General features: G+C 43.4%; 1 protein-coding gene across 1 annotated transcript; it reads left to right on the forward strand.

Moving 5' to 3' along the window:
• Window positions 1–359: 359 nt before the first annotated feature.
• On the forward strand, window positions 360–20,681 carry CENPJ (centromere protein J). The gene is made up of 16 exons (XM_068144491.1): window positions 360–378; window positions 1,924–2,436; window positions 4,573–4,696; window positions 5,964–6,096; window positions 7,411–7,516; window positions 7,794–9,432; window positions 11,172–11,304; window positions 13,089–13,254; window positions 14,566–14,805; window positions 15,931–16,030; window positions 16,971–17,068; window positions 18,349–18,447; window positions 18,559–18,699; window positions 18,788–18,872; window positions 18,966–19,086; window positions 20,370–20,681. The coding sequence occupies exons 2-16, from the start codon at window positions 2,011–2,013 to the stop codon at window positions 20,560–20,562; spliced, it is 3,804 nt and encodes a 1,267-aa protein (XP_068000592.1). The 5' UTR covers window positions 360–378; window positions 1,924–2,010; the 3' UTR covers window positions 20,563–20,681.
• Window positions 20,682–21,805: the final 1,124 nt, after the last annotated feature.

Consider the following 21,805-nt stretch of genomic DNA (forward strand, 5'->3'; position numbering starts at 1 on the left):
CGGGCAGGGCCTTCTGCCTCTGCGGGAGCCCTACTGTTGGGCAGAAACTCCGGCTCCTCAGAGAGCCTCCAGCGGCGCCATGGGGAGAACGCAGCAGCCTTCTCCATCTGCGAGCCGCCCTCAGAAGCGACTGCCTGAAATTATACCCTCCACCTCTTCCCGCCCCGACAGCCGCGGGCAGAAACCACGGTAGTGCACTGCAGCCGCCTATCAACGGCCTCTTCTCCGCTGGGTCTCTTGGGAGCTGTAGTTCGAGCGCTCGAGAGCCGCCTCGCAGCTGGGCGGGAAACGCGGCGTCTCGGGACTACAACTGCCAGCATGCTCGGCGCCGGGGCGGAGGCCGGCCTGTGGCGCCGGCAGGCTGTGCGATGGCGGCAGGTTTGTAATAGAAGGAGGGGATTGGCGGCTGGGGTGTTGCTGTGGCAGTACGCTGCGGAGCGGCGCCGGTGCTGGCACCGCGCTGGTGCCTGTGACGGGCCGCGGGTCGGGGCTGTCGCGGTGTGCGTGCTTCGGGGCTGGCGGCGAGCTCGAGGTACCCCCTCGGGAGGGTGTTGCGGGGCCGGGGCGGTGTCCGCGTCCGCGGCGGAAGGAAAGCGCCGAGCCGGGCCCCTCCGCTCGACAGCGGAGCGCGGTCATACTCGTCACACCACCGGCGATTCCTAAGGCGGGTGTCTTCGTCCCTCCTTACATTCCCGGGACGGGTCAGCTTCAGCTCTGACAGCTCTTTCTGCTGCCGCGAAGGTGCTGCTGCCCGTCCTCCCCCCCCCCCCCCCGCAACTATGGAGGGGAAGCTTTAAACTAGCAGGCTGCCTCCAAAGGGTCTCCAAAAAGTGACAGGAGAAACCGCCTGTGAAGCCTGTAGGCTTGAATTTGCCTATGCAGGAATCTACCTTGGTGGGAAGCTTCCAGTAGCGCCTCAAAACAGAAAGCAGATGAAGAAACCGTTTTTCTAGGGGACTTTTGCTGTTTCTCCTCGTCACAGTCAGAATCTTTGGTTGAGAATATAAGCCTTTTTATAGAGGACAAATTAAGAGACAGTTGGCATCAACAAGTCTCTTGGGAACGAGGAAGCTTAAAAGAGTTATTTCCTGATCGGCCAGACCGTTGAGCCTGGGCTGCTGTGGTTGTCTGTTCTTTGTCCCTTGTCCCATTCTCTCGTCTCTATTCCCCATGGCACAAGCTTTGCACAGGCAGAGTTAATTGCCCTGGGATTAGTTAGGGGTATCAGGGCTGCGTGGTCAGGATCTGGCTGCCACGTTAGCATGACAGCACTTCTCTTTGTTCCTAAGTAAGGAAATATTTTTCCCCTCCTACCTACATGAATTCACTTATGTCTTATGTCACTTGCAGGAATTTGGTTATCACTGCAACTTTTGCAGTCTTCAAACTGTTTTTTCCTTTTTTTTTGGGGGGTGGATTTAAAAAAAAATATAAACTGATTGGGAAGAAGAAGCTAATAGGCAGTGTGACTGTAGGGTTCCCAGGAGAAACTAAAGAAAACCCAAAAATACAGGTTGCATTGATGTATGTGCAGTAAAATGTTTGTATTTAGATGGCCACGTGTGAAACTGTGCCATTAGTATGAAGGTCTTATGCAGGAGGTCTCTCAACTACTCAAACCACCTCTTTAGTTGCAGGTGCTTGAAAAAATTCTCTCTTTCAGTACCGTGGGAGAGAATATCATACACAGCTTTACACTGTTTGAGGCAATATTAACTGAAATGGTAAGGTTTAAAGTTGGATTATGTTGATTTCCTCCACAGGAAGGGTTAATCATCATCCAAGTTGTTTCTATTGCCAAGGGAAAAGTAGATTGTGATGTGACTTTATAAATACACTAGCTTTGTTATCAAAAAGTAGCTTTCTTTTACTGGGCATCTGTTATTGTGGGTTTCTTATTTTGTTTGTCTGCTTAATTTCTAGGTGCTAAAAGTCGGTAACCGTCCGTGCCAAATACCTGGAACTTAGGAAGTTTTACTGTCCTAACTCTACATAATGTGATATATTGTGATGTTAATGCTGCACCAGCAAATAAGTTGGAATACGATTTACAAGATGCCAACTGTTGAAGATCCAAGTAGTGACCAAAACTTCATTGCGCATTGGATGTCGGATAGTTCCCGCGCTGGAGTCTTGTTAGATCCTAGTTTTATTGGTTTGAAAATCAACAGAGAAAATTTGTTGCCTGGACCTGAAAACATTACAGCTTTCCCTGTCGAAGTGTTGCATCTTTCAGACAGCTGTTCTGTAAGCAATGACTCCTTGTGTGAAGAGTCTGGCATCTCTCAGACACTTCAGCAGTATGCCACTGAAACATCATTTCCAGCAGCAGCAGCTCCCAATGTGGAAACCTCTAAAACAAACTTTGTCCATGGTGAAGTGGATGGTCAGAATAAATCTGATCACAGTGATCCACTCTTAAAAAAGCTTGAACAGGTAAAAGTCCTAGAATTCCTTGATGTACATCCATTAAGATTTATTTTGTTCCTGTGTATGATTTTTCTTACCTGGAAGTAAGCAAACTCTTTGAAAGCACAGCAAGCTTAAAAGAGAAAGTCCTAAGTCACAGTTATGCATGCAAAAAAGTTGTTGGTGTCTTCCTTACAATTTGCAGTTATTGAGTTTAACTTTTGTTGTTTCTGACTGGCACAGATTCCAGTTTAAAGTGAAATTGCATTCAGTGGTAGTGTACGTGTTCTCAAAAATCTCTTTACCTGGAAAGGTGCATACAGTCTTACCAAGTTCCACTGTTTCTTCCCTTGCAGCTGTGGAAATGGGATGCTGGGTGCTTCACCATAGATAGCTGGGGTTGCTTAGCCTGGAGAAGAGGAGACTCAGGGGTGACCTTATTGCTTTGTACAACTACCTTAAGGGGGGTTGTAGACAGGCAGAGATTGGTTTCTTCTCCCAGGCTACCAGTACCAGAACAAGAGGACACAGTCTCAGGCTGTGCCAGGGGAGGTTTAGGCTGGAGGTTAGGAGGAAGTTTTACACAGAGAGAATGATTGCCCATTTGAATGGGCTGCCTGAGGAGGTGGTGGAGTCACCATCACTGGAGGTGTTCAGGAGGAGACTTGATGGGGTGTTTGGTTGCATGGTTTAGTTGATTAGGTGGTGTTGGATGATAGGTTGGACACGATGATCTTGAAGGTGTCTTCCAACCTGGTCTGTTGTATTCTATTCTATTCACAATATGAAGTTGCATTATCTTGTATCTATAGCAGCATACGCTCTGTTAATTCCCAAAGTAGGTATATCCATCCATATTCCTGGTTCTGTTTAGGCAAAGAGATATGTTAGTGTTGAATGTGAACTATCCAAGACATTGGGACCAAATGGCCTGGGAATACAATGCTTTGATGTTATGTATTGGTTTTCTTAATAGTACAAACATGTCAGTTAAATCTACTGTAGCCTATACATTTACCCAAGCTCTTCCCCATACCACATGTAAATTGTGTTAGCTGAAAGTGTTCAGCAGCACTTTAACAGATGTTGCTGTTAAAGATTAAAAACACATGTACCTCCTTGTCCACTGCTAGCAGCTACCTCAGAGAAATCACTATGTCTGTTCACTCAGGTAGAGAGAGAGTGTGTGTGTGTGTGTGTCTAGACTAGAATTCTACAACTTACCTGACGCTCTGAAAGTTTTCTTCTGTATTTTACATAATAGGAAAATATTTATTCATCTTTTCAGTATTGTCACCAGTATCAGACAGTGGCTAAATGTGAGATACCAGCTGGTATTTTAAGAGGAATTATTATCCTTTAATCATTATGAAATACTTAACTTCTTCTATGTTGTACTTTTAGTTAAATGTAAACAATAAAAGGGCAGAATTGGGGTGGTTTTCCCATGAAGTAGAAATCAACCTTCTGATTTTTTTGTTTGCAGATTGGTAATTGAAGACCAGTGGAACTGGTAATTGTACAAACTGGAAATAGCCTTTCATAGAATCATAGAGTGCTATGGGTTGGAAGGGACACCCAGAGATTGAGTCCAGCCCCCTGCAAAGCAGGACCACCTAGAGCAGGTCACACAGGGTTGTGTTCAGGCAGGTTTTGAAGATCTCTAGAGAAGGAGACTCTACAGTCTCTCTGGGCAGCCTGTTCCAGTGCTCCATCACCCTCACAGTAAAAAGTTTTTTCTCATGTTGAGATGGAATTTTCTCTGATTGAATTTACATCCACTTCCCCATGTCTTATCACTAGGTATCACTGGAAAGAGACTGGCTTAATCCTCCTGACAGCCACCCTGCAGATATTTGTAGACAGCGATAAGGTCCCCTCTTGGTCTTCTCTTCTCCAGACTTAACAGCCCTAGGTCTCTCACTCTTTCCTCATAAGGGAGGTGCTCCAGTCCCTTAATTGTCCTCTCTCTCTCTCTCTTTCTCATATCTGTGAATAATTTATATTCATAGATGAAGGAAATTAGTATTTATGTTTTTATGTTACACTTACCTAATGGAACATCTTTAAAAGGAGAAATACCTGTTGTCTAGATGCCAGTAATTCTGTGGTACATTCTAAGTTAAGCTAACCTCTACTACACTTATTCTTTTGTTTGAAAAGCTGAAGGAATTGCAACAACAGAAACAGGAGCAGCTAAGGAAACAACAGATGGAGCAACTTCAAAGGCTAATGGAAGAACAGCAGAAGCTACTTAGCATGGTTGCTGGCCAGACAGGAGTTTGTGGTAAGTTGAGAAAGAGAGCACATGGCATACTTGGAATAAACTGAAAAAGCTAATCTCATTTTCCAGTTAAAATCTGAAAGTGTGCTCAGTGTCATTTACCTCAAAACTAATTAATTCATTAGTCAAAGATAAATGCTGCATCGCTTCAGTGCCTGACAGTTGAGTGCTGCTGGGGAAGGAATACTGTCTGTTTCTTATAAAATGCCACCTGTAATTGGAACTGGATCAATAAGTGTTGTGATGGGAGCCCCTGTTTCAAACACAATGTAAACATGAAAGACAGTGTAAACACACAGTTGCTTTTCTTTCTGATTGGCTGTTCCTGACAATGCTTTTGCTTGCTTTAAGCTCTCCCTGTACTCAGATGGAGTGGTCCCCCTCTTTTGGTGCTCACACAGCACAAATTTGTTCAGGTGGTGAACTGAACTAGACTAGGAAGATTATCTGTATTAAAACCAAACACTTGTAACCTCTATCAGTTTTCCAGTCATGTTTACCATGTCTGGGCTGGAAAAAGCTTTTAGATTCGAGCATGAATTTTTCATGTTGCAGTATCAGTCCAACCTGACTTAAATTACTGTTTTTCCTTCGCTCTGCATAACTGAGGACATGAATTTGGGGCTTACCCTTAGGAGAACAAAATCCTGATTGCCTCGTTGCTTGTTATTAAGAACTAACATAAAGCCGGTTGATCAGTCTTGACCTCCAGTGCAATTTATTCTCTCTTCTGGAACAGTGGTGGTGTAATAATACAATTGCAATGACACAGTTCTGTGTTTTGGTTTGGTTGTGTGTATGGTCTTTTCTTTTCTTTTTTTTTTTTTCCCCTTCTTTTTTTTACTTGGAGGTTGTAGACAGGCGGAGGTTGGTCTCTTCTCCCAGGCAGCCAGCACCAGAACAAGAGGACACAGTCTCAGGCTGGACCAGGGCAGGTTTAGGCTGGATGTTAGGAAGAAGTTCTACAGAGAGAGAGTGATTGGCCATTGGAATGGGCTGCCCAGGGAGGTGGTGGAGCCACCATCTTTGGAGATGTTCAGGAGGAGACTTGATAGGGTGCTTGGTTGCATGGTTTAGTTGATTAGGTGGTGGTGGATTAGTTGACAGGCTGGATGATCTTGAAGGTCTCGTCCTGTCCTATTCTATTCTATTCTATTCTACATTACTGTGAAGCTCCCATATGGTTTTAATGTGACTTGAATGCTGCTTAAAGTACAAGATGAAAACTGATTTGTTGTTGGGGAAAAACATAATTCAGTTAATTTTATAGGAAAAAATATGAGGTCTCCAGAAGAGAAGATGGAAAGTGAAGATCATCACAGGAACCCATTATGTGTGGAAAGGGTAGATCTCCCTGAAAATTCCACTGGAAGAAAACACTTGTGGGCCAATACAGAGGAAAGGTAATTGAGACCATTATTGTGTAGCTTTCATCAAATACCACTGATTTCTCATCCCTGATTGAAAGAATCTGATATTCTGAGTTTGTGAAACTTTCTCAATCAAGGATGACATTTGGCTAGGTACTGTGGGCACCTGTAGTCAGAGAGACTCTGGGTTGAAACTGCTTATGCTGTGAAAGATGAGATGTGTTGGCTGATGAGCTGTGTGCGCCCTGGGGTAATGATACTCTAGAAGCACGTTTTAGCATAGCTTAGTATATAAGGAGTTGTCATTGTCTTTTCTCTGTTTGGTTTATGACAGTCTCCTACCCACTGTTATGTGGTCACAGCAGAAATGTGAAGGAAGAGTGTAAGGCTGTGACTCTAGTTTATTACCAAAAGTTATGTTTAATTAAATAGATGATCCTTGTGGTCCCTTCCAACCCTGAATGATACTATGATATAGCAAAGAAGTAATAATAGTGCTTGTGGAGTTAATAGAATTAAAGTGGTGTTGGCATTGTTTTAAAGCCCTGTCTTGTCTGCCTGGTCATCACAACACCAAGAAAGGATCCTTCCTGGTTTTGGTGGGTTGAGCCCAGCCAGCAACTAAGCACAGACCTGACTGCTTGCTCTCAGTCCCCCAAAGCAGAATGGGAGAGGGTATCAGAGGAGCAGGCTTGGGAAAACTTGTGGGTCAAGACAAAAACACTTCAGTAAATTAAAGGAAAGAGGGGAAAAAACCTGCAAGTGATGTAAAGGCAGTCACCCTGCTGAGGGTGGGGAGCAGCAGGAAAAGCAAAGAAAGCTTCAATGGTATGCAAAAAGTGTTCAGTAATAGCTGAAACACTGGTGTGTTATCAACACTGTTGCAGTCATTAATCTGGAACACAGCACCACATGGGCTGCTGTGATGGAAGCTCACTCTGTCCCAGCCAGCACTCCTGGGAAGGAGCAGAAATATCAAAGGAGTAGATAAGGAGCACAATCTCAGTAGCATTACTGAGTGGGAAGGTGATAGTGTAGAAGCTAGGAGTATGACTAAAATGCAAGTGAAAGTTTGGTGCTGTGGGCAGAAGAAAGTGTCAGTGAAACAAGCAATGAAAGCAGAAATCCCTGCATGCAGTACCTTTTAGCAGGGATTTGGTAAGCCTTTCATCAAAAGATAAACATCTAGTGTTATAGTGCATTTCTCAGGTTAACTTTGACACTTAATGGCCAAAAGTACCTGAGAATGTATGTAACTATGTCTTAGGTCTTCAAATAGGAGTGATGTTAAATACAGTTATTTAATACAGAAATGTAAGACTGGATTTTTGCTTTGAATTGCACTAGACCTATTAAAGCTGCGATTCAGGAGAGGAAACAGACGTTTGAAGAGTTCTTGGAAGAACAGATACAACTGGAAGAGCAGCGTCGGGAGCAAAGCCAGAAGTTACAGGTTGTTTCTTTTCTAATAACACTGTGTCAAGATATGCTAGGTGCTTAGAAGATGCACAAGGAAGACTCTAGCATTAAAAGCTAACACTGAATGCAATATCCCCGTTCTTAAAAATAAAACTGGGTATTGACTGTTTCACTTCTTTAGGATGCCTTTAGAAAGCCCAGTAGAAGTGTACTATATAAATTCCTACTGACCTGTGGGGTTCATTTGAAGAAATCTTCGAACTGTGCAAGGGGCTTTTTGACATTTTGTGTTTTACTCTGCCCCTTTTCAGGAGACAAAGGGATCAGCTGTTCAAAAACCAGTGGTCAAACGATCCTTCCTGAAGAGAGGAGAAGGCCTAGCAAGGTTCACTAATGCCAAATCTAAAATTACGAAACTCGAGGAAAACACCCCAAAACTTGAACAAAGGGCTTCAGATGACAGAAATGTTATTAAAGTGGACAGATCACAAATACAGAAGAAAATTGTGCCTGCTGGCATAAAAGAGGCTTCTGGGAAACCTTTTGCACCAGCAAAGAAATATAACCACCCTGTCAAAGCAAAACGTCCTGCTCAGAAGACCCTGGGACTTGGGACTCACAAGGGGAAAAATAACTTGCTATTAGGAACAGGAGTGCAACCAGGAAAACATCATGATGGACAGATGAGAGACTCTTTCCCATCAGAAGTTAACAACAGAATAGAAAATAAAGAGAACACAGCAGAATTTGCTGAGTGTGACAGTGGCAAGGCTGGAAACAAATTAGGTGGCACAGAAAAGCCTCAGTTGTCTTGTGAGCTGCCCACTGCCTTTCCTGATTCAAAATGTCCTATGGGTCACTCTGTAAAAGATTCAGAACTCTCTTTTGAGGTTTCATTTCAGAATAAGCTGGAAAGCTGGGAAAAAGAAAGAGAAAAAGAGAATCTAGAATTAGATGAATTTTTGTTTCTAGAACAGGCTGCAGATGAAATCTCTTTCTCCAGTAATTCCTCCTTTGTTCAAAGGCTCTTGGACCAAGACCAACAAATCTCAAAAGGCCGTAGGATGTCTTCTACCCCTATCAAGGCAAAACAACAACAGATGAAGGCACTGGCTGTTGAACTTACAGATAAGAAAAACAAAAAGGCAGACTGTGTGGCACAGGGAAATACAAATGACAGAACAGTTATGCATACAGTCTCAAACTCACAACCAGCTGTAAGAATGAAGGACCCATTGAATAAAATGGACAGTGGAATGTTTTCAGCTTCTTGCGTGACAGCAGCTCCTGCTGTAAAAAGTAATCAATGGACTGTAAATGAAGATAGGGGTGAGGGTAATAGTGATACCACTACAGATTCTGAGAGTGAATTTGAGACCACATTAAAGCATGAAAATGAAGATGCTAAGGCGTCTTTTATGAACCATAGAGAAAGTGATCCAGAATTTCTTGATTATGAAGGTTCTGTTACAGACTTTGGCAAAGAAAGTGAAAAGGGGAATGCTGACCTTGGCTTATCAGACAAAGATCACACTGCACTGTCAAAGGCAACAACTAGAAAACCATCAGAGCACCAGAGAAGCATGTCTTGCATAAGTAGGAGTGAGTTTGAGTTTGATGATGAAAGAACATGGAGTGATCTCGATGAAAATTATGTTAACAGTGATTTACCTGAAAAAGGTAACAAAATACCTGTACAGGTCGACTTTTCCTGCAAGAATGAATCAGCTGTCCCAGATAAAACAATAAAGAGAAAAGTTGCCCCAAAGAGGGGAGATGAAACATCCAAAGAGTCTGCGGTGGACAGTGATCGGAATGGACCTCCTGTATCAAACTTGATGATGAAACTCTTTCCTTCACTGAAGCCAAAACAGAAAGCAGGCTCTCATGTAGAGCATGAAATCAAATCAAATGTGGAACAGGAGCCAGGAGGTGAAAGATCAGCAATGGGTAGGAAATGTTGAAGAAGGCACATATTACAAATCTAATGCTTAAACTGCAACCTGACATTGCACCAAAGACTTCTGCTGTGGGAAAAAGGCCCTGTGCTTGCTTTTCCTCTCCTTTCCTGATGGCACCTCTGATGCCAAATCTAACAGTTGTGCAGCTTGTAGAATGAGTGTGATCAGCAAAAACTTCTTTTCCCTAGAAGCTAGTTTTCTGTCAGGCCAGCTTATTGAACTAACTTTATCTGGAGCTGCTTGATGAGTGTTTCCAAGTCAAAGGAAGTATCCAAGGCATACTTATGCAACAGTAGGATAATGCTATGTGCTGTTAGGTTAGCTTGCTCACAACTATAAAATACAAGGAAGCAGCAACCCTTTCCTGTTTTTTCTGATGGTAGTATAGTAACTAGGGAACTCACATGGAATAAGAGGACACAGTCTCAGGCTGCGCCAGGGGAGGTTTAGGCTGGAGGTTAGGAGGAAGTTTTACACAGAGAGAGTGATTGCCCATTGGAATGGGCTGCCTGGGGAGGTGGTGGAGTCGCCATCACTGGAGGTGTTCAGGAGGAGACTTGATGGGGTGCTTGGTTGCATGGTTTAGTTGGTTGGGTGGTGTTGGATGATAGGTTGGACACGATGATCTTGAAGATCTCTTCTAAACTGGTCTGGTCTATTCTAGTCTATTCTATTCTAAACATGGATTCCTTTTTCTGTTTTGCCCAAGTTAATGTCAATAATATGATTCTGTTCTGGGGAAGGAAAGGATTGCCTCTAAAATCTCCTGTTGAAGCTATTGCCTTTACATAAGATCATTAAAGTACACTTGTTCTGTGAGGAATGGAATATGGCATAGCCTAGCATTGAAATCTCTTCTCTGTGAGGTAGTGAAATGTTGGTTTCAAACTTCACTCCAATTAATGTTTGGGGATTTTTTTCCCCAGTTTTTTGAGAAGTTCTTATGAACTTCTGCTTACTGTTTTGTAGAGAATTGGTTTTGCATGATTGTCTAAAGATGCCTGCTAGGTGTTGTTTCCAGAAGAGGGGTATGGATTTTTTTAGTGAATCTTGGAGCATTTAAGGGTGAATGAGGCAACTACCTACACTGCAAGATCAGTATTTAGGCACTTCTGTTGCATGCTCAGATGCAGATTATTAGAGCCCTGGGAGATTTAAATAGTGACTGAATAGGAAACTGGGATGGCAGAACCCCCCATAAATGCTGTTATTGACCTGTGCAATGGGTTTCACATTGAATAGAATAGAATAAACCAGGTTGGAAGAGACGTTCAAGATCATCGCGTCCAACCCATCAACCAATCCAACCCACCTAAACAACTAAACCATGGCACCAAGCACCCCATCAAGTCTCCATTGACATCCATTGGTGATGGGTGTGAGCAGACTTTGTGAGCAAAACTTAGAAAACCTTACAGCCATACATTTCCTTGTTTGACAATTGGCTCTTATACCTGCATTTAATTTCTCTAGCTTGATGTGAAGCCCTTCCTAATATATATTTAGTTCTAGAAAGATGACAGATATTCTTAATGTTTGAGATAGGAGTGCTTTAAAATCATAGAATCATGTCACTTCTGTGTTATTTGAATAATAGATGTTATTTTTTTTTCAGTACTTCTATCTAAAGTAGTATCAAGTTCTTGTTTGCAACTGGTGTGTGCTAATTGTTTACTTCAGTCTTGTGGATTTTGCTTAGGTAACTTGCATCTGGCTGTTCTTTGACAGGATACACTATTCCATCCCAGGTACTGAGAGAGAGACTCATTGAATTAGAAACTGAAATAGAGAGATTCAGAGCTGAGAACATGACTCTGACTAGACTCCGTGAAGAAAGAGAGCGTGCCTTGGCAAATATCAGGTAATTCGAATTGAAACATTTTGGGGCATTCACTCACATATGTTCCAGACTCTCATCGTGTTCAGTTACCAACAGCACAGGTAAATACTTGGTGTCTATCAGTTACAGTGGAGAAATACACGTTGCTGCATGTAGATACTAAACTATTACTGCTCACAGATTACAATATTAAGAAGCTCTGCAAGTTTAGTATGATAGACCAGTATCACAGTATAACTTAGGTTGGAAAGGACCTCGAGGATCATCGAGTCCAACCTATCAACACAGACCCCATGACTAGACCATGGCACCAAATGCCATGTCCAATCTCCTCTTGAACACCTCCAGGGACGATGACTCAACCACCTCCCTGGGCAGCACATTCCAATGACGAATGACTCGCTAGGTGAAGAACTTCCTCCTCACCTCGAGTCTAAACTTCCCCTGGCGCAGCTTGAGACTGTGTCCCCTTGTTCTGGTGCTGGTTGCCTGGGAGAAGAGGCCAACCCCTTCCTGGCTACAACCACCTTTCAGGTAGTTGTAGAGGGCAATGAGGTCACCCCTGAGCCTCCTCTTCTCCAGGCTAAACAATCCCAGCTCCCTCAGCCTCTCCTCATAGGGCTTGTGTTCAAGGCCTCTCACCAGCCTTGCTGCCCTTCTCTGGACACGTTCATGATATCCTTAGAGGCTACACTTAGGAGACTTTGTATACTTCCTCCTGAGGGATACCACAGCCCTGAATTGGTCTTGCAAAACAGATCTTCATGCCAACGTGACTGATGTTCATTTGGATTGGATGTTTGTATGAGAATAATTTTATTTGAACTGGAGGACTTATCAGTGACACATGGAGCAGAATAATTACCTCTGCAGACGTAGATGTGGCATACCTATTGCTAGCAAAGTCCCTTTGTTTGGAAACAGCATCGTGTTGCTGGTTAATGTTTTCATTTGGGACCTTTGGCTATTAGCAAATTCTTTCCCCCTCTACTTTAGGGGCAGTGGTGGTGTTCTGCTTTAAAGAATGCTGGAAGATGTTAGCCAAAGATTTGTAACATTAAGGGTAACTTTTGGGACTAGAAGATTAAAAAAAATAGAAATTGTTGGACTTCCAACATTAACTGTGTGGCAGTTTGTACTGCTTAAGTAACACCACCTTGAGTACTGTGTCCAGTTCTGGGCCACTCAGTTTAAGAAGGACATCGAAACAATTGAACGTGTCCAGAGAAGGGCAACAAGGCTGCTGAGAGGCCTTGAGCACAAGCCCTGTGAGGAGAGGCTGAGGGAGCTGGCATTGTTTAGCCTGGAGAAGAGGAGGCTCAGGGGTGACCTCATTGCCCTCTACAACTACCTGAAAGGTGGTTGTAGCTGGGAGGGGGTTGGTCTCTTCTCCCAGGCAACCAGCACCAGAACAAGGGGACACAGTCTCAAGCTGCGCCAGGGGAAGTTTAGACTCGAGGTGAGGAGAAAGTTCTTCACCGAGAGAGTCATTCATCATTGGAATGTGCTGCCCAGGGAGGTGGTGGAGTCACCGTCCCTGGAGGTGTTTGAGAGGAGATTGGACGTGGCACTTGGTGCCATGGTCTAGTCATGAGGTCTGTGGTGACAGGTTGGACTTGATCATCTTTGAGGTCTCTTCCAACCTTGGTGAGTCTGTGATACCATTCATAGGTCTGTCTTTCTGAGGGTAACAGATGCTGGGTTGGAACCAATGGCCACAAAATAAGAGTTTTCTTTTTTCTCCTTAAAAATCTGGATTTAAAGTAATTTAGGGCTAAAACAACAACTTTGTTTCATAATTACAGGAAAGAAATTGCGGACTTTCAACAGCAGAAAGCCCAAGAACTGGCTGAAATAGAAGACTATAAAAGGAGGGAAGTGAAAAAGCTGCAAAAGGAGCGTAAAGTTTTTGAAAAATACACCACAGAAGCTAGAGCGATTCCAGATAAAAAAGAGCGTGATGAAATTCAGGTATCAAAGTGGTTTGGGGATGTAGTCCCCACAGGAGCATGGAAATTCAGTTAGAGGCACTCAAGAACCAAATTCTATCTTCATTGAAAGGTGATTTCAAGATGGAGACTGTTAGTAAACTTGGCCTAATTGAGAAAGGAACTAGTCTTCACAATGCTGCTCTGATGATTTTTAAGGCAAAAACACACCTGATGATCAAATCTTTGTAGAATAGAAGAGAATTCACCAGGTTGGAAAAGACCTTCGAGATTGAGTCCAACCTATACAGAGAGAGTGATTGCCCACTGGAATGGGCTGCCCAAGGAGGTGGTGGAGTCACCGTCACTGGAGGTGTTCAGGAGGAGACTTGATGGGGTGCTTGGTGCCATGGTTTAGTTGTTTGGGTGGGTTGGATTGGTTGATGGGTTGGACACAATGATCTTGAAGGTCTATCCTAATCCCTATCCTATCCTAATCCCTATCCTATCCCATCCCATCCCCCAACACCATCTAATCAACTAAACCATGGCAACAAGCGTCCTATCCAGTCTCTTCCTAAACACCTCCAGTGATGGTGACTCCACCACCTTCCTGGGCAGCCCATTCCAATGGCCAATCACTCTATGAAGAACTTCTTCCTAACATCCAGCCTAAACCTCCCTGGCATAGCTTGGGACTGTGTCCTCTTGTTCTGGTGCTGGTTGCCTGGGAGAAGAGACCAACCCCCACTTGGCTACAACCTCCCTTCAGGTAGTTGCCACATTTCAAACTGCTCATGGCTATGGCAGAATGATCTTCAATTTTGATACAAAGCAGAGACTGGAACTGTACTTGAGTTTTATTCTGCCTGTAACACTTGTTAATATAGTAATCTTCTACAATTTTCAGGGTTACCTTTCACTATTACTTGCAGGTCTTATGATATGAGGGATGTAAGAAACAAGATCTGTTTGTTCCCTCGTTGTCAGGATGCATAGTACACGAGTTGTACAGACAATTCATATTAAACATCACACCTGGATTTCCCTCCTCGTTCCTTACAAATTTTCCTTACTTCAACAGACTGAAGTAGCATTTGCTAAATTGGCTAGGCAGATTCACAAGCCTTTTATGTGACTGTCCTGTGGCTAAAGTTGGGCTTATAAAGTTGGTAAGCTGAGGTCAATAATATGTCTTCCAAGGAAGAATGCTTGCCCTTTCACCTCCTGTCTCATTAAGTCGCTCTTTTTGCTGCTGTTGTGATTTTGGTGTTGTGCTTGCATTTCTAGTGGAAGGTTCAAATATTTTGCCACGTTAAATAGAAAACTCTTAATAAATATCCATTTTTCTAAGGCTTTAAAGCAGCAGGTTGCAGAGTTACAGGAAGAGTTAAAACGAAAGGAGGCAAAATGGTCAGCCACCCATCGGCGCCTGAAAGATCAAATAGAAGCCTTAATAGATGAGAATATGGAGCTAAAAGAGGAAGTGAAAATCATGGAGAGGTATCGTCTAGAGTCCTGGAAGAAAGTAGAAGCTGCTGGAAGCAAGAGGAAAACAGAAAACTCTGGGATGACTCTAAAAAGACCAGAATCTGTAAGTTACTAATCTCAGTGTCTTTAATTAACCTGTGAATACTTGAGGTTTTGGTTTATAAACTTGTAACCCATTAGCCACAATCTACATGTTTACTTGTATTTTACTCATCTTTGGACTCCACCAGTGATGATGGACAGAGACTTTTGTTAATACCACATTCTCTTAAAAAATGAATGTTCACAATATGTAGCATCCATTCTGCTGAGAAACTTACCTTAGAAATTCAAAGTGGTGCAATTACAAGAGAAAAACCATCGATGTGATCTAACCTGTGAGCTCCTGCACCTTAAGGGTCAGCCAGGCAAAGCAGGCAGTTCACCTTCGCCTCAAGCAGTTATATTTAGTTTTGAAGCTGTAACTATTATTCTGGATTGCTTGCACCAAACTAACATTCTGTAGTTGTTGATAGAGAGGCAGCAGATGGGAAGAGTTCCAAAGTATATAGCTTGGGCTATATAGAATAGAATAGAGTTAGTCAGGTTGGAAGAGACCTTCAAGATCATTAAGTCCAACCTATCATCCAACACTATCTAATCAACTAAACCATGCAACCAAGCACCCCATCAAGTCTCCTCCTGAACACCTCCAGTGATGGTGACTCCACCACCTCCCTGGGCAGCCCATTCCAATGGGCAATCACTCTTTCTGTATAGAACTTCTTCCTAACATCCAGCCTAAACCTCCCCTGGTGCAGCTTGAGACTGTGTCCTCTTGTTCTGGTGCTGGTTGCCTGGGAGAAGAGACCAGCCCCCACCTGGCTACAACCTCCTTTCAGGTAGTTGTAGAGAGCAATAAGATCTCCCCTGAGCCTCCTCTTCTCCAGGCTAAGCAACCCCAGCTCTCTCAGCCTCTCCTCATAGGGCTTGTGCTTGAAACCCCTCATCAGCTTTGTTGTCTTTCTCTGGACACATTCCAGCAAGTCAACATCTTTCCTAAACTGAGGGGCCCAGAACTGGACACAGTACTCAAGGTGTATCACACTTGTTAAGTCTCAAAAATAGCTAGTTTGTGAAGAGACCTTCCAGTAACTTCCATGTCACATGATGTATACATTCTGTTGCCACTGTATGAACAGTTATGCATAAATGTCCTGTAAACTACCTGTAACTTCCTTTATTTTAGTGTCTACCAAGTAGAGGGCCCAAAAGTCAAACTGCATCTCCTCTTCTTCCAGTACAGAAATGCAGCAAGATAAATGGCATAAGCTACCCACAGGCAAAAGGTTTGTCTAACCAGAGAATACCCTTAACCCTTTAATTAAAAATTAATGTTGGGGTTTGTTTCTATTGGAGGAGTGCATCACCACATCAAAACTAGATAGAGAATAGTTATAATGGATTCAAGTATGTGGATCAATTCCTCACAGGGCAAGATTGTGGAGAAGGCTGTGATGAGACCATTCTCACAGCAAAAGTGCATATTTGGTGGTCTGGAGCATACCAGAAGCTGTGTTCTGTAATCCAAAATGGCATTCATCACTGATGTTCTCCAAGCTGCAGATGTTGACTAGAGGACTGCATTGATAGCACTGGAACTGCGGTGTCTCTTCAGAACCTTCTGTTATCAGGACCTGTAATCATGTGGGCTATGGCATAGCAGTTGTTCCTAGTTAGGAGCAAGAGCTGTTGACAGTTTTGCCCCTTCCAAAATGCATAAAACCATACAGAAGGTAACTAGGGGGTACTTTTTTGACACCTCAGGCAACCATCATGTTATTTGTTGAAGAAGTATACCTGGAACTTAGGCCCTCATTAGTTTCATTTTGGCAATATTTCTGGTGTGCTAGGAGAGACATGGGAAAAGTCTGCTAGTCAGTTCCTGCTCAGATTGTATTAATCTTCCTTTTTTCTTTATAATGCATAAGTAGTGAAGTTGTCTAGATGTCTGGGGAGAAAAATCCTTTGTAGATTTGCAGAGGTGAAATAGCAAAGGAGCAAATATTATGCCTGTTGCAATGATTCTTCAGTTGTAGCCTCTTGCTAACACAGCTGAAGCAATGACATGCCTGAGGGAGCTGGCTTATGATGATTCTTTTCATCTATGTACTGCTTTCAGTTTCTACTGCACTTAAATGTAGATGTCCTGGTAGCTTAACCTCATATATAATGAACAGCACTTAAATTCCTGTGTCCAAATGAACTGCATTATGTGTATCTGAGTAGGAAAGCTTTCTAGAACACCTGCACCAGGACCTGCGAGTGACAGAAGCAACTCTGAGACAACGACAGCACTAGAAAACTCTACCAGGACTTCTATGGTAGTAAGTTATCTTGAACTGATTTTTAAGGGGAAGGAAAAAGCTTGAAATAAAACAATAGTTACTTGTACTTGGAGGGTGACTGGTGAAACTATTTACTCACCTTCTTATGTGCATCTGCAATTTTATTGTCATACCAGAAAATGACTGTGTAATAGTCAATGCAGAGTGCTTTTACCTATGGCTAGTGCAACATTTCTTGGCTGAGGAAAGGAAATAATCTCCTGCTCCCCTGAACTGTGCAAAATGTTTTAATCTTTTGAGAGAGGGGAGGGAAAAAGATGGATGTTTACATGCTCTGTGTAGGGCAACCATACAAGCCTCTGGTAAATGGTTCATTTCTGTATTACTTGCTGTAGGTAGCATTAAGGCTTTATGAATATTTAATTTCATACCTTGATATGGTTGACTTTAAGGCAGTTAACACAGGTGACAACACACCAAATTCCACTTTAGTCACGGTATCACCAAGGTTGGAAGAGACCTCAAAGATCATGGAGTCCAACTTGTCACCACAGACCTCATGACTAGACCATGGCACCAAGTGCCATGTCCAGTCTCCTCTTGAACACTTCCAGGGACGGTGACTCCACCACCTCCCTGGGCAGCACATTCCAATAACAAACGACTTGCTCGGTGAAGAACTTTCTCCTCACCTCGAGCCTAAACTTCCCCTGGTGCAGCTTGAGACTGTGTCCCCTTGTTCTGGTGCTGGTCGCTAGGGAGAAGAGACCAACCCCTTCCTGGCTCCAACCACCTTTCAGGTAGTTGTAGAGAGCAATGAGGTCACCCCTGAGCCTCCTCTTCACCAGGCTAAACAATCCCAGCTCCTTCAGCCTCTCCTCACAGGGTTTGTGCTCAAGGCCTCTCACTAGCCTTGCTGCCCTTCTCTGGACACGTTCAAGTGTCTTGATGTCCTTCTTAAACTGAGGGGCCCAGAACTGGACACAGGACTCAAGGTGTGGCCTAACCAGTGCTGAGTACAGGGGCACAATGACTTCCCTGCTCCTGCTGGCCACACTATTTGTGATGCAGGCCAGGATGCCATTGGCCTTCTTGGCCACCTGGGCACACTGCTGTCAGACTACAGCTGACAAACATTTATTGCCAAGTCTGTTTTACCACTTGAATTATACTAGGAATTGCATACATCCCAGATTGTGTTTATGCTTTCCTATACTTCTCTTCCACTCCTGGTGCTCCCTGTTTCTTAAAATACCTGTCACCCTAGGAAAAGAACCACAGAGTGCTTTGAGTTTCTCCTCAGATTGTTGTCATTTCAGGACGCTGCTACTAAGGAAGCTCATGTAGCACTACCAACTGAACCTGCATTTACAGGCTGTGAAGAGGTAGAGAGAGAAACTGCTTATCCTGATGGGAAGGTAAAATGAGAGCTCAGCACTCCTGAACTTCCACAAGACAGTCCTTGTAAAGAGGAACGAGCCTGTGAATGTGATGGCTCAATACTGACCTTTTGGTAATGTATTCCTTAGGTGGAAAAGGTTTTGAAAAATGGCTGTCACCTCATATTTTTCCCTAATGGGACATGCAAAAAAGTGGGTTCTGATGGGAAGACCATCACCATAACATTCTTCAACGGGGATGTGAAGCAGATGATGCCCGATGGCACAGTGGTACGTATCCTATGCCTTTGGCATTTTTCTACTCAAACTTGTGCACACAGAATTTCTCACGAGTTAACATGAAATCTCTTTTCTGCAGATTTATTATTATGCTGATGCTAAGACTACACACACTACATACCTGGATGGGTTAGAGGTCTTGCAGTTTTCAAATGGACAAATAGGTAAAGAAATCCTCCAACGCAGCCCTCAAAACTGCTGCCCCCCTCTGTCCCTGTATGCATGTAATAAGCACGCTGTCTCAACATACGTTTCAGAGAAGCATTATCCTGATGGCAAGAAAGAAATTACCTTCCCTGATCAAACCATTAAAAACTTATTTACGGATGGGCAAGAAGAAAGCATCCTTCCAGATGGCACGATTGTTCGGATTCAGCGGTAAGATTTACCTCTTGGGGGACCCTAGCCTGTGGATGGGAAAGGAGCAGGTGGGGCTCACTGATAAGAGGCAGCAACAGACCTGTTTCTGTCAGGTTACACTTGAATATCCTGTACTGTGAATATGGATTTACTGTTTGAAATGGGGTTTTGTGATGGTTTAAAGGAGACAAAGGCTGAATGTATGTGAGTGTGTGTTTTCATCTGAGAGCCTTTTCTGATTTCTGTGTAACTGTAGCTGTGAGAACCTACTGGGTGCTGCAAGCAGGTCTGACTGACAGCTGATAATGCTCAAAGCATTGTTTTAAACATTGCTGATTTATATTTAACAAGACAGGCTTTTCACAAATACTGTATTTCACATTTTTTCCTTCATTTAGGCTTGCATATTGCATGTTTTTTTTTTCCTGAGGTTAAAGCCAGGGAGGTGGTGGAGTCACCATCACTGGAGGTCTAATTCCTGTTAAACAAGCATGGCATCCACCATCAATGTTGCCATCTATAGATATCATAGTATCATTCAGGGTTGGAAGGGACCACAAGGATCATCTAGTTCCAACCCCCCTGCCATGGGCAGGGACACCCCACACTAGATCAGCCTGGCCAGAGCCTCATCCAGCCTGGGCTTAAACACCTCCAGGGATGGGGCCTCAACCACCTCCCTGGACAACCCATTCCAGGGTTTATATATATATATATTAGCTTAATAAATCTCCTCAGTTGTATTAGTTGCTTGTACAGAGTTATGCAGAGGAGGGACTCTCTTGGGGAACAACTTCATGTCCACTATGTAAATCAAGAAATGACATTTTGGTGACTGAAGCTTCCTTCTCTCACCTCTTTTTCATTTTCTATTGCTGAGTGTCTCAGCCCTTCATGAGTCCCACAGCATGCACAGCATACCTGATAGGTGAAATAGTTGGCCTAGCAGATTAGCATCAAAGAGAGCATGCCTGCATTTATTTTATTTAGAATAAACCAAACCAGGTTGGAAGAGACCTTCAAGATCATCGCATCCAACCCATCAACCAATCCAACCCACCTAAACAACTAACCCATGGCACCAAGCACCCCATCAAGTCTCCAAGTTTAAGGTGTTTAAGAAGAGCCTGGATGAGGCACTTGGTGCCAAGGTTTAGTTGTTTAGATGGTGTTGGGTGATAGGCTGGACTGGACGATCTCAAAGGTCTTTTCCAACTTGGTTAATTCTATTCTATTCCAAGCTTATCTACTGTCATTACAAGGTGCATTTTTTTCCCCCCCTATACACTTATTTAATGCAGAGATGGAAGCAAAAGTATAGAGTTCAATAATGGCCAGAGAGAACTACACACATCACAGTTCAAGAGACGGGAGTATCCAGATGGTACTGTCAAGACTGTGTACACAAATGGACAGCAGGAAACCAAGTATGTCTCTGGGAGAATCAGAATAAAGGACAAGGACGGTAACATTATCATGGACACAAAGGTGTAGGCAACAGCAAAACTGTTGGAAGAGTTAGCACACCAGCACCTCTGCTAAATGAGGCTTTGTAAACAAGGCTTTAAGCTTGTGTATATATTGTTTATAGTTTGTCCTGAAATAAATTTTTTAGTGTGTCTTTAATATATCAGAGCCTCTTCTATTATTTCCACCCCCATTTCTACCTTTAAGCAGCAGTTTGTTGATTCAGTACTCTGTTACATGTAGTTTTTCTGTAAATCCTCACTTGTCACTGAAAACTCCTCACAGCTGTAGATTGCCTTATTTTAGACATCTCAGAAGAAAATGTTCGAGGTAAAATTTTGCTGTGGGAACCCCTGCTGCAGTAAAATACAGAAGGTGTCCAGCTGTAGGCGTCTGGGTATCAGTTTCCTTAGTGCCTGACTTAAGAGCAAACAAATGGCAGTAGTCCTTTCAGTTACCCTTTGGCTATTCCTCATGATTGCTTTTTTAAATTCATCCCAAGTAAGGAGGCAACAGCAGTAGCAGACTCCAGTCTGTTCTGTAAACTGCCCTTCTGTAATATTCTTTAGGCTGGGACAGGTGAGACTGTGGGACAGAGTGATGCTCCAAGCTACTTAGAAAGGTGGGAGGAAACACCAGAAATGAGTAAAGCTGCTGCTAGGTACTGCAGAATTTTAAAAGACAAGTCAAAGTGGCACTGCTGCTGTCTGCTCTATTAGAGTTTGTGGTGGAAGAATTTGTTTATCTTCTGCTGTGCAAGACAATGACTTTCTTCCCTGTGTGTCTCCTGCCCTTTCTCCTCAATGAAAGCAAGCTCTGTAGTTACACAGGGGGTAAATCAACTTGCAGCAGTGGGACTTATGCTCACACACAAATGAGAAGGTTCTTGGGGGCTCGCTAAACAGCTCCTGGCACTATTAAGCAGCAGCTCATATGTAATTCAGGGCTAAAATACATTTTGTGATGATTAATAAGTAAGTGTGGTGGAATGGTTTTTTAAAAGGCAATAAAGAAAGAAGCCCATGTTGAAAACAGTGCACAACTGCTCTCTAGAGTGTTTGGAACAGCACAGAGCACACCTGATTAATGGCAAAACATGTACTAAAGCTGTGAAAGGATTGTTCCACTGCCAGCAGAGGCAGGCAAGCTACCCTGCAGCATGCACGGGCAGCCCTGCTGAGGTAAGTTTGGTACACTTGCCTTCATGTGTGATCGAAGGAAGAGACCAAGGTAAGGGTTCATGTCTGTGCACTACCGTGGGCACAAACTG

This window comes from Melanerpes formicivorus, unplaced genomic scaffold (assembly GCF_026170545.1).
Source record: "Melanerpes formicivorus ecotype bairdi unplaced genomic scaffold, bMelFor1.0.p_v2 SCAF_1, whole genome shotgun sequence".
Classification (NCBI taxonomy): domain Eukaryota; kingdom Metazoa; phylum Chordata; class Aves; order Piciformes; family Picidae; genus Melanerpes; species Melanerpes formicivorus.